General features: G+C 41.4%; 1 protein-coding gene across 5 annotated transcripts in view; it reads right to left on the reverse strand.

Annotated features, from left to right (window-relative positions):
• Enpp2 (ectonucleotide pyrophosphatase/phosphodiesterase 2) overlaps positions 1-12,968 on the reverse strand; it is a 121,497-nt gene that overhangs the window by 72,738 nt on the left and 35,791 nt on the right. For 2 of the 5 annotated variants that reach the window (XM_052160695.1, XM_052160693.1), the window contains exons 1-2: positions 10,520-10,733; positions 10,192-10,291 (exon numbers count right to left, since the gene is read on the reverse strand). In XM_052160695.1, coding sequence (XP_052016655.1) covers positions 10,192-10,291; positions 10,520-10,552 — 133 coding nt within the window. In that variant the 5' untranslated portion in view covers positions 10,553-10,733. Of the gene's footprint in view, positions 1-10,191; positions 10,292-10,519; positions 10,734-12,968 lie in introns of those variants that run through there. The other 3 variants (XM_052160691.1, XM_052160690.1, XM_052160692.1) reach the window with 3 other exon arrangements.

The following is a 12,968-nucleotide window of genomic DNA, read 5'->3' on the forward strand; positions in this document are numbered from 1 at the left end:
TCAAATTCTAGATAAGAAGCCAGGTTTCAGTGCCTGTTCCCTGGGTACCTCAAGAAAATTGTTGCCCAATTTATGTAAACCTCAGTTCCCTGACCTGTAAAATGGGAGACTCATAAAACCAATTCCAGATTGAAATGAGAACTGAATGAAACAACTTGTGTGAAATGTGTGTCAGGATAGCAAGAATATACAGAATAACAAACGTGGGCTCTACTCGTGATTACAATGATTAGTACTACATATATGTAATGGTGAGTGCCGCTATTGAAATAAGATTTCATTTCCTATTTTAAACTCCACACTGCCAGCTGATCTTGGGTGTGGCACATGTCTGAGCAAGTACTAAGGAAAGAGAAGGCCAGCCTGGGCTACATAGCAAGACTTTGAATGAAAAGTTGTCTTCGCCACCAAAAGTATAAGGAAATGTGAACATGCATGTTCAAAACCAGTCCAAATACATATGATCAGAACAGAGCCTTTACCCAGTCTCTTCTCACCTTTATAGAAGCCACGTCTATCTTGTATTACTGGAACATACCTGCCACTTGGCAAAAACAAACCCCATATCACTGTTTGAATATGATACAATTTAAAAATCTCAAAAGTCAACTGTCTTAGTCAGGGTTTCTATTCCTGCACAAACATCATGACCAAGAAGCAAGTTGGGGAGGAAAGGGTTTATTGAGTTTACACTTCCACGTTGCAGTTCATCACTAAAGGAAGTCAGGACTGGAACTCAAGCAGGTCAGGAAGCAGGAGCTGATGCAGAGGCCATGGAGGGATGTTTCTTACTGGCTTGCTTCCCCTGGCTTGCTCAGCCTGCTCTCTTATAGAATCCAAGAATATCAGTCCAGGGATGGCACCACCCACAATGGGCCCTCCCCCCTTGATCACTAATTGAGACAATGCCCCACAGCTGGATCTCATGGAGACACTTCCCCAATTGAAGCTCCTTCCTCTGTGATAACTCAAGCCTGTGTCAGGTTGACACACAAAACCAACCAGTACACCAACCAATGTTTAATAAATGAAAGAATGTAATATGATGAAAATTCATCCAATTTAACATGTGTGGGCCCTAGAGGATTGAGACTTAACAGGGAGGTCTACTCATAACAACACCTAACTAAAATCAATCAAGGTATGAATTTAATAATACATATGCAGAACCTATCATCAAGAATATTCTAGGAGCTGAGGTTGATTCCTTGTCTCCTCAAAATAAAAAAAAAATAGATAAAAATAGGTGCTTAAGAGATGGTTCATGATTAAGGGCACATACTGCTCTTACAGAGGACTTATGTTTGGTTTGGAGTACCCATATTAGGTAACTCACAACTGACTATAACTCCAGGAGATATGATTCCCTTTCTGACGCACGCACACGTACACGCACGCACATGCACATGCACACTGAATTCACATGCACACACACACACTGAATTCACATGCACACACACACACACACACTGAATTCACATGCACACACACACATACACACAAACAATTAAAAATTCAGTCATCTTAAAGAAGAATACACTAAAGCTTTATGAAAAACACAATTTTAGAAAAATCTAGGTAAGTATAGGGCACCCAACTTTAAAGAGAAAAACATCAATAACAGAAAAGAAAAATATCAACTCATCCTAAACCTAAATATTCAATAGGATCACAAAGAAAAATACCAATAATTCTACAAAGTTAGGAAGACAGAAAACTTTACTGAGAAATAAATATACAAAAATAGTAAGGTGTTCAAAAGAAAAAAATAATTTGGTGACAGGACAGAAAAATATGTTCTGGAGGTAAATGTAGTTGGTATTAGGAAATAAGTTCATCAGTATCATGGATGAGATATATAAGAGTTTGATTTATTTAAAAATTACACTTCAAAAACATCCTCTAGTTTGATATTTGCAACATTTTTGAAATTAGATAATTGTCTGGCCTTTCAGTTCATTGTCTTCTATTCTCCATGTATATAGGTGGATGAAATACATATCACTATATATATATATTTTTTAAATATAACATATTTGTAAATTCTACATTTAGAAAATTACTATTTTTTTGCAATGCATATAAATCGCATTTAAAATCAAGAAAAAGCAAGGTGCCTGAGAACAGATATTAAATGACAGTTTTAGATGTGCCTATGCCATTTATTTAAATATGTAGTTCATCCCTTAGTCAACTGTCCCAGTAATCAGAGTAACCAGAGTCACCCAATCCTGGCCTCTATGGCATCAGACCAGTTAACATTAAGCAAACAGATTCACTAGACCGTGAGATGCAAAATGCTTTCTCACAGTTGATTCAGGGATGTTGAAATAAATACAAACCACATCAATTCAGTTTTAAAAAAAAATTATGTCGGTTTGCAATGCAGTGTCTTACCTCTGCTCCACAAACTACATTTTTCTGTTGATTTTGGCCAACCTATCCACTGTACACACTGAGCCATAAGAAACCATGGCAGACAAGAAGGAAAAACAGAAGAAAAAATTATCATAGCAAAAGGGAAAATAATGAAAAACTTGCAATTGAATGAATGTTCTTTGTTTAAGGGCACTGCTTAAGGGTAGACATTCGAACCAATGTCTAATAAATTTAAGCAGTGATCGCTCTCATTGAGCGTGTCTGTAAACATGGCCAGCAATCCTAATAGCTAACACAATGAACAGAAGCCTTTCCTCATCCTCTCTTCTCTTTTTCATGGGGTCCCAGCCATTGTTTAAAACCTTCTTATTGTCTACGACCCATTATTATGGTCCTCACAAAACTCTTTTTCTTGGCTTTCTTTACCTCTGAGTGCATTCTGCGCTGGGTTGTCATTGTTCTTTGACCATCCTAGCAAGGTGATTTTGTAAATACTTTCTTATAATAACAGTCATTCTCTCAGTGTGCCCCCCCCCCCCACACACACACATACACACACACTTGCTGTCTTTGGAAAGCCTTGAATCCCACTCAACAGCTTGCCTTATCCGGTACTGATCAAGATTTCCACTGAAGGCAGCTGTCAGAGCTGCATCTACACTGCAGAAATACATCTCAGTAAAGATGGCATAAGATTGGGCTATCAGCAGCTTCCGCGAGGAGCAAGCAAGCTCCTGTGTGAATCAGGAAAAACGTGAGCCAAAATTCATTCTCTGATACCAGTGACAAATGGAGCTGAGAATAACAGAAAGAAAAAGGAAACGATAGTCTGAGCCATGTAAGATAATCTAATAACCCCAAGAAACTTGAGCTGTTGTTCCTTTAAAAACAAAAAGGAGAGAGCTAACCATGGTGGGGAACACCTTTATTCCCAGCACTTGGGAGGCAGAGGCAGGCTGATCTACAAGTTCAAGGCCAGCATGGTTTATAGAGCGAGTTCTAGGACAGCCAGGGCTACTCAGTGAAACCCTGTCTCAAAATAACAAAATCAATAAATAAACCAACCAAACGAACACACAGCATGCTTGACTGAGAACTGCCTTGCCTTTCCTGGCTCTGTTCCATCCCCTCTCCCTACTATGAGAACAAGCACAGCCCTGGTTAATGTACAAGTCAGCCTCTGTATACTGGCTTTTTAGGAAATGCCTCACCCAGGGTCTGTGTCCTTCTCCCTACCTCCAACCTAAGGATAGATTGTTGTGGTCTTTTATTTTGTTTTCTTTGTAGGGAGTTTGACTTACGATTATCCTAGCCATGTGGGTGCCATACATGTGTGCAGACGCACATGCTATGATGCACATGTGGGAGTCAGATGAAAATTTCATGAAGCCGGCATGCTCCCTGCACTTTTACATGGGCTCCGTGAATGCTGGTCATTTGGGCTTAAGTGGAAAACACCTTCCCCTCTGAGGCATCTCCCTAACCCTAGAGCTTGTGAAGACTTGTCTTTTTATTAGATAGAGCTGATCCAATGCCAAATATGGAAAAGGCTTTTCCTGACGCTCCCGAGATTTTCAATGTAGGCCCTCTTTTATTTGACGCCAATCAGAGGAAGGGCATAGGTGTTTCAGTTCTGTAACTCACTGAGAGGAGGAAAACGACATGGAAGGGAACTGTTGCCACCCCATAGTTTCCACTGTTGCTAAGGCAGCCATGAAAAATCACAGAATAAGGAGCAAACCAACAAAAAGCATCCACAAGGACTGAGACAAGGAATCATGCAGTGGAGGCACTTGCAGGCACTCCTATGACATTCAAACTATAAGCTTCCTCTATGCTACAACTACATGGGCTGGAGAGATAGCTCAGAGGTTAAGAATACTTGCTGCTCTTCCAGGGGTCCTGAGTTCAATTCCCAGCAGAAAACTGCATGCATAGTAAGTAAATTAACTAATTTTTTTTAAGCTACGTTTTCAGAGGATGCTATTTCCCTTCAGAGATGAAATATGTTCTTTAAATTTAAAAAGCAAACGTTGCTCTATATAAATCAGTCCAGAGGGACTTTGAATTTTAAAATGGTTATACACAATGCACAAAGTATAATTTCATGGTTTAACCAAACGCAAATGTAAATTACAATCTTTCTTTCAAATCAGCAATTCAGATAGGAATGGGTGAGATTGTTTCAAATTGTTAAATAAAAACCCCTTTTCTAGGATATTTATTTTGCTGTGCACACAGAGACAGAGACAGAGAGCAAGCATGGGCGAGCTGTAAGCTTCTGGTATTGTTTGTTCTGCAGACATAAAAACCACAGACTACTGACAATTTAATTGGACTATTGTGAAGAGTCTAGCTGATGACAAGGGCTGTCATCAGAGCCGACTCTATCCTATACTTTCAATCATATTTTCCTCCACATCTTCTTGTTAAGTAGAAAGTTCAAAACTGGAAGATGGCCAGGAAGGGTGGTGATACTTAAATTTTCAGGTGTTTTAGCCTAGCCCAAAGCTGGCCAAACTTAAGCTCCTTCTACCAGGTTGGTCCCACTGGCAGAGTTGCATGCTGGTCCCTATTAATCCTTGTCTTCTGTTCTTGGTGCACAGCCCAGGTGTCTGCTGAAAACAAAGCCCTGAAATGGATTATGGGCTTTGTTCTTATGACGACCTCAGTCTCTCAAAAGCATAAAAACAGTTACCCTCCTGTCTCCTCTCTTGTCCGGTCTCAAGTGTAACCTATAAGCAAAGACTTGGGGTATGTGGACAGCATTCAGAATGCCACCCCGCCACCCTGCCACCCCGTCACACCGCCATTCTGCCACTCCTCCAGAAGCTGCACTGCTACCCCCTCCCTCTACTGGAGTACCTAACTCATTCATTCTCATTGTCCTTTCTGGGGGCTTTCACATCATCCCTTAGCAAGCACCAGTATATACACAGATCTCTGTGTCAGCTGTCACTGCTTCCTAAGTACAGAACTTTCTAGTCTCCCCTCTTCATAGCTGCTGAGATGGCCAGATCTCAGGGTTGGGGGGAGGGGGAGGGGAAGATGTGCTATAGAGGCAGGGGAGAAAGAGAGACACAGAGAAAGGCAGAAATGGATAAATGGGTCCACCTGGAATGTCTCAATAAACACAATATATTCATATGTAGAAAGACTTCACAAGCTATAAAAAACAGAATTCTGTCATTTAAATGAAAACTTAAAATCTTTAAACTAGTCTATAGACCCTTTAAATAGCTCTCTCAGTGTAGCTAATTACATAAACCGGAATAACTTGCAAACCTGCCAGCAAACAAGGACCTCCCTCGCCACTTCCAACCGGGTGCTGTTAACTCTATCAACTACAAATGTAGATATGAGCCTCGTCCCAAACAGAACTCGAAAGCTTCGTCATACACCTTCTGACGTACATTACGCTCATCAGTCTTGTGGCATTTTGCTATAAAAATGTATCTCCTAATCAAAGAATCAAACCAGTGACTTGCATATCAGCCAGCTGTTGCTCTGCTAAGATTGTACACCATCACTGACATGGTTCACATTATCTGACTAACAGAGGAAGGTTATTTGTTGGATTTGATTGGTTGATACAGGGTCTCTCAGTGGGGTCCAGAAGAGCCTCAAACTTGCAACCTTCCTGTCTCAGGCGCCCTACTCTTGGTATGGTAACCATTAACCAAGTTAATTATAGCCGCTAACTAAGTACTACATTCATTAGTAAAGCACTAATTTAAGTAATTAAGGAGTTTTCTAATTTTATAGAGGCTGTAAATTTTGGGTGTTGTTTTCCAATCATGATTTTGAAAGACTGGTTGATTTTTATCAATTTAAAAATCTTGTGATTTTATGGGATTCCTCTGTGAGTGTGTGTGTGTGTGTGTATTGTGTGTGTGTTGTGTGTATTGTGTGTGTGTGTTGTGTGTATTGTGTGTGTATACTGTGTGTGTGTGTGTGTGTGTGTGCATCTTTATGTTTCATGTGCTTTTTCTTTGGCTCTTTTTCTTCTGTTTGTTTGTTTTGTCCTATGCTTATTTGCTTGCTTATCTTACTTTATTATTATTTAGATGCCTCTTTGTTTTCTAAGGAAAAACAGAAATACTGTGGATTCAGACAGGAGAGGAAGTGGAGAGGATTTAAAAAGAGGGAGGGAAACCATAATCAGAATATACTGTGAAAAAATCTATTTTCAATAAAAGAAAAATAAAGAAAAAAATATGTTGAACAAAGCACACTGAAATCTCAGATATAGAAACATTATAGAGAATTCTCAGCTGTATAAAAGTAAATGGAGAAATCACCACCCTGAGCCCCACTCCACGGACAACTGTAAACTCTATAGGGTCCCCAAATCCTATCTCAGGTGATCTCATTCCATTGACTCAAACTCCCCAAATTCTATGTTCAGTCTAACATACAGTCATGTTGTATAGTATATCCCGTCTGGTCACTGTCCTCACAGAGGGATGGCTGATCATCTGTCAGTTTTAGATCTTCCTGCATTCTGCTGGATGTTATTTAAAGTGCTCTCAACTGTACACTGAGACTCCTAAAATTATCAAAGGACAAGAGCCTTCTCTCATCCCTAGCAACACTTCGTATTTTCCAATAAAGTTGTAAGCTGCGCTTTTCGTTTCATATTTACTCACAAATTCATCACTCGTATGCTCTTAAACCTTCCTTTCAAGCCAACAAAAATGATGGTAAATTAGACCAAGTTATCAAATTTTTATTAGCCAAGTATTCACAAGCTCACAGATGCCGTTTCATCAGTCAGGAGTTACATCACTGCTATTTCAAAGAGTGCCCATGGCTACCTGGGGACTGAAAGAATATTGGAGAAATATAGTTCCTATAATGCGGACTCCTGCACAACTCCAGACGTGCCACATCCATGTGCATGCCTGTGTGCAGACAACTGTATGCACATACATTTTCTCGATAAACAGAATGACCAAGTCGGATGTTTAAACAAACATCAATTCAACTGCACTTAGTGTTCCCTTAAAATTCTATTTCTGCCACCCTGTTGACCTTCGTGTCCCTTTCCTGAGTTTTATAACTCACTCTGGTCATTTCACACTGCCTACATATCCCAGGATCTGAGAGAGCTCTCACCACCCCCACCCCACCCCACCCCCACCACACAGCCCCACCCCACACCCCCACTTCTAATAGATCATCAGGTCCTAACAATAAATCCAGCCAGCAACTACACTAGTTAATTAATTATAAGTTTCTTTCCATGGTCACAGCCTTGGAGCAAACACCTCAGTTCACACAGTGAAGCAGTAAGAGTATTCATGCATGCAAATGCCCTTAGCTCTTACCCAGGAGCCCTGAGGAGCTCCTACAGGGTCGAATAAGAAGGTGCATGCTTTTGAATGGTGGTTCTTGCTCTGGCCACATATAAATGAACAGTCATTGTGTTTCTTGTTTGTGAATCACCTGATAGCACTGAATTTGCAGGATTTCTTTGGAGCTCGAGAATGTTGGGGGGGAAAAAAGCCCTGGGGTTCTTTCTCTCTTGACTTTTATTTTTTCAAGTGTAGAAAAAGATTCACCCAATGTTCTCTGATGCAAAAGTTTTGTTTATAGCCAGAACCACATATCACTGTTATTATTTAGGAGAGTCCCCCTTTCAAGTGTAGTTAGCAATTAAAAAAATATAAAAACTGTCTACACTCTGCCTTTCTTGGTATCTGAAAGGAATCTTTTGTCTTTTCTACTTAAGCAAAAATGAACTCCAGCGTGTAGATGTCAGGTAAGCTGCATCAGAAGAAGGCCTAAGAATAAAAGCCACATACATATATTGACATCCTGAAACTCGGTGTAGACTGTGTGATGCCCTAAAACTGAGCTTCACAGAGGTGAAGTGAGCTATCACTGTACCCTAACGGCTTAAGACACTGATTCTATTAAGCAATCAAAGAAGCAGTATTCTGCAGCGTGTTTAATGCTATCTAATCGATCAGTAGTCCTGCAGACTAGTCCAGCTTTCTAGAAGTAGTATTGACATTACTTGTCTTGTATCTATTCCCTACAACATATGGAAGTAATTTTATTATATGAGCAATGTTTTCAGGGGCTAATACATTTAATCCACACTTCTCAAGTTTTCTGGTAGAGATCACACATATTTAATACGAGATGAAACAGGATGGAGGAAACCTGTTTGGTTTTTTGTTTTGTTTTTAATAATCTAGAGAATCAAGTCTTCTGAACTGATCCTCACCGCTGAGGGCTGAGACATTACAAGTAACTTGCCTGTGACAGGAGCACTTAACATGGACCCAGGGTCCTAGGCTGGGACTTTCACGATCCATTTCCAGGAAAAAAAAAAAAAGTCAAGTTTGAAACTAATGTAGTCATTAAAGAAACAGCATCATTCCTGCCACTATCATTTAAAGAAAGCAGAAAAATGGTTCCTCTTAGGCACAGTGGAAAGTCCCGGGGGGGGGGGGGGGGGGTGGGCTGTCAGGGCAGCAGGTTCAGGCTAAGGGCCTGGTCCCCCGTCACAATCAGCCTTCGCAGGGGTGAAAGAGAAGGTTTTGAAGACAGTGTTTGCCTCCAATAAAAACAGCCCTCTCTTCTGGGCCAGAAACCCTTCTTTTCTCTCCCCAATGAAACACAATGAGGTTTTGTCCCTTGGGCTCCCCGGGGCCACAGTTTTTTAAAATCTGTTTTCTCATTCTTTCTCCAAAGCACACCTCTCTGCAGCTCCTTCACCCACATCTCCTACTGTCCCGTCAACCTTCTTCTCAAGCCTAACTCGGGTCACTTGTTTGCCGTGTGGAAGACTCAATATTCCATTATACCTCGTTTAATAATTCACACTTATGATGGTATAAAGACAGGTGGTGTTTCATAGCGCGCCAATCAAGAAACGCAGAGAAACACCAAATTCCCGGAGAGACAGAAAACATACTGTGATGTCAGAGAAAGGGAAGAAAATATTGCCCCCTAGAGTACCTGTCATTTCAAATGCAATTTTTAATTCTGAAACCATCAGCAGCTCCAATTTCCAGGAAATTAACCAAGCCATTGCTTAAGACCAGGTCAACCAGGCCCCCTCAGCCTGCACAAACGGTCCTTTATGAAGCCCCACTCTGCTCCGTCCAGCCCACTGCAAAGCAGTCCCATTCACTCCAGCTGTGTTAGTTAAGTCAGCTTCGAAAACTCACCTTGCCTTCTTCCAGAAGGAAACACAGCGAGTACAGATCTACTCTGAAACTCTCTAAAAGAGCTCACCTTGAGGGTTCCCCTAGTCTCAGTAAATTTTAGTCCCAAAGTTCTAAATTTCTAGTTTCACTTAATAAAAAAAAATTTTTTTAAAAAGGTTATTGCCTTTTTTTTTTTAAACCTCCTTCTCTCTCATTCCTAGGATAGAACTTTCTGGTAGCAAATAATGTACTTTATACCAACACATCCGTCTCAGCCCTCTGTACCACATGGAAACTATGAGCCCAGTCCTTCTCCAACACTAAAGCAACATTATCTATTATTCTCACTAAAGTTAGTGTGGCTTTGCTTATGAACAATGTTCTCATTTTATTTCAATACTTACAAACTTCGGGATACAAAAAATAAAATAAAATAATGTAAGCAGCCAGTTGTTGAGACTCGACAAAAAGGTCTCTGATTAAAACGACATTCTTTACACCTAAATTATAGATAGATTGGGTTTTATGACAGAGACACCTTGGGCTAAATGTATCACCCTGCAAGGTCGTCTGAAAGATGAATGCGGGAAGCTTGCTAAGTGCACAGTACTGTTAAAGAAACAAAACTGCGAATAACTGCTACTCTTACCTGTGGGAGGTCCTCCATCCCAGTCAGCCCTCTTAATTCGACTTGCTGTGAATCCTAAGCAGATATTGACGCCGATGGCAAAAGTGAACAAGGATATTACCTAAGGGAATAAGGAGATCAAGTTGTCAAGCACAGCTAGATTAGATGGTTTCAAAGTGCAGGAAAGCAGTTCAGATGACCCTAACGACCCGAGTCCTGCCAACTCCTAGAGGCATTCTCAGATGATGCCTGAATTTGAACAGGGAAGGGGGAAAAAAGAAAATCCGAATTCAAATGGCAATGATCCGAGAGATTCAGCACCTCGCCAGTCGCCGGACCATCTTCCTACCTGGTATGACCCGAGACAGCCTTGTCTTGCCATGCCGAGGGATTCTTGGAAAGCCTCTGCGGGGTGTTCTCTGGCTTGCCCTGAATGCTCTGCTTTCGGGGCTCTGAGTTCAGGCTGTTAACTCCAAGCAATCCCACCTGGGAAGTTGACAGGCGCGTCTGATTCGTGCAGAGCTCGATTTCATCACAGTTGGTTCACAAATTGCAACTCTGAGCAGAAGAGGCTTAAGGCAACATCCTTCTTGGCCCCACCCCCACCCCCCACCCCCGGTCGGCCCCTCCCCTCGCACAGACACTTTCATGCGGTATCCTCTGGCAACCGGAGGACTTCTTGTGTAGCTGTGGCCAATAACAGTGCATGTTCGTTTTTTTTTTCTTCCCTCACAAATACATGGTTTGTCAAAAGAGAAACCAAATGTATTTTATCCGATAAAAATGAATCAGAGCTGCCCAGAACTTCCCATCAGCTCGAAGCGTTTGTTCTGTAATTATTTGATGCCCTCAATCACCCAACTTCAGGATTTTTAACAACAACAACAACAAAAAGTGCAATTTGTAAACCAAACAAATCTCTCTGTCTTTACCATTTGGTTTTTTGTTTGCTTGTTTGTTTGTTTTTTGTTTTTTTTCTTTGGGGGGGTTGGCAGTTGGAATGACCCTGTATCTATATAACTACATTCTCAGCTACTTCTGATTCCTTGTGAGTTTCACACAATGGGATCTTCCAAAATTGCAACTCGCACAAGAGATAGCATTATTTTCCCTCCATGTTGTTAATTTTTGCACTAGTAACTTTTATCAAAATACTGGGGCTGGCAGCTAAGCTGCCTAAAGTCCTTCTGAGTATGAAAAAAAAAAAAAAGACAATATCATTCCAGTCTCCACCCATTCCTGACAAAAGTCAGCTTGTTTGTGGGGTGGGGGTGGGGTAGGAAGTAGGCATAAAGGACAGTAGGAGAGGGAGGCTCATTAGCCTTGAATTTAGCTTGAAAGTGGCAATGGCTGCAAGAATTCCTGTCAAATGCTCATCTACTTTGAAGAGCGTGTGTCCTGTGAGGCTCTTGTGTGTGCTGAAGCTTCTCTCCTAAGCAATTCCGCCAACTTGGCAGCCGCACCAAATTTAGAAGTCCCTAAATCGGAAAGTCGTTTACATATTATATGCCTTTAGGATTCAAATGAGGGAAGGCTTGTTTTTGTGTTTTTCCCTGCAAGGCCCCCGTGAACTATCACTCTTGCAGAGCACATATGTGCATACATAAACAAACAGGAACCTTCCAGGCAGCAAGGAAGCTCCCAAGGCCCTGCTCGCATAAAACCTGATAGCACAAAAGCCAAGAGCTTGTTTACGTGCCTTGCAGAGTAAGCCTGGGTTTCATTATAAACTCTAGAATTTAGTAAACAGCTCATTGAAAAGAAGAAGAGACCCTGCCAGACACTCAGTTGCTCTTCTAGGACCCTCTCAGCTTTGGACTCTCACAGAGAGGGCAGGCTATGAATTTATCTACAAGCCTCTTGCTTTCGTCTGTGTGCCAAGCTAAACTGGTCTGGAGTTGATTATTTAGCAAGGCTTCTAAAAGATGTTAACCCCATGTAAGATTTTTCTACTATACATTCAGTCTCAAGATGCAAACCTGCTGTTTTCAGGGAAATCTGTAAAGCGAAAGGAAATCCCCGGGTCTGCACTGTTATTTCAGTGTACAGGGTACGCTGCGTGCTACCGGGATCCGAAAACAAACGGCCCCCTTTTTTCTCCAGTCTCCCCGAGGCCAATAGGTCCCAGAAACTTGAGACTTTCTCTGACATAGAAACCCATCTCTAAGAAAACCTGGGCTCCCTTGGGAGGAAAGCCAAGTACAGCTCAGAAACTGAAAATCATGTTGCATTTTATTGTTTTCTTTTATGGTATGCAAACTAGCTATGCAGGAGAAAAGGGTCACGAAGAGCGTTAGCAGGCTGGTCATGTACATTGTGATCTGTACAGCACTGGATCACCCACTGATCCAAAGGGATCAAGATCAGCTACTGTCTCTGTTAGCCATTCTGCCAGAGAATTGTATTTCCACCAGATCAATGTGCATGCATACGCAGATGCGCATATAAACACCTACATGCGCATGCATATATACAAATACACACATGCACACTCGTACATGTATACATACACACATACATGTGTACGCATAAACATGAACATACACATTCATACACACATAAGAACAGACCCACCATCTAGCTATAGTTAAGTGAATTGTGTTATATGTGCATATGTATATGACAGTATGTGTGCTGTCCATGTACACATATGTGGAGGCCAGAGCTTTGAGTGTCCTGCTGTATTGCTCTGTCCTGTTGAGATAGAGAATCTCATTGAAGCCAGAGCCAGGCTAGCAGCCAGAAATCCTCAGCAATCCTCATGTCTCCACCCCCCCAACAGGGCTTGCTGGGCAAGA

Source organism: Apodemus sylvaticus, chromosome 17, assembly GCF_947179515.1.
Source record: "Apodemus sylvaticus chromosome 17, mApoSyl1.1, whole genome shotgun sequence".
In the NCBI taxonomy this organism is placed as follows: domain Eukaryota; kingdom Metazoa; phylum Chordata; class Mammalia; order Rodentia; family Muridae; genus Apodemus; species Apodemus sylvaticus.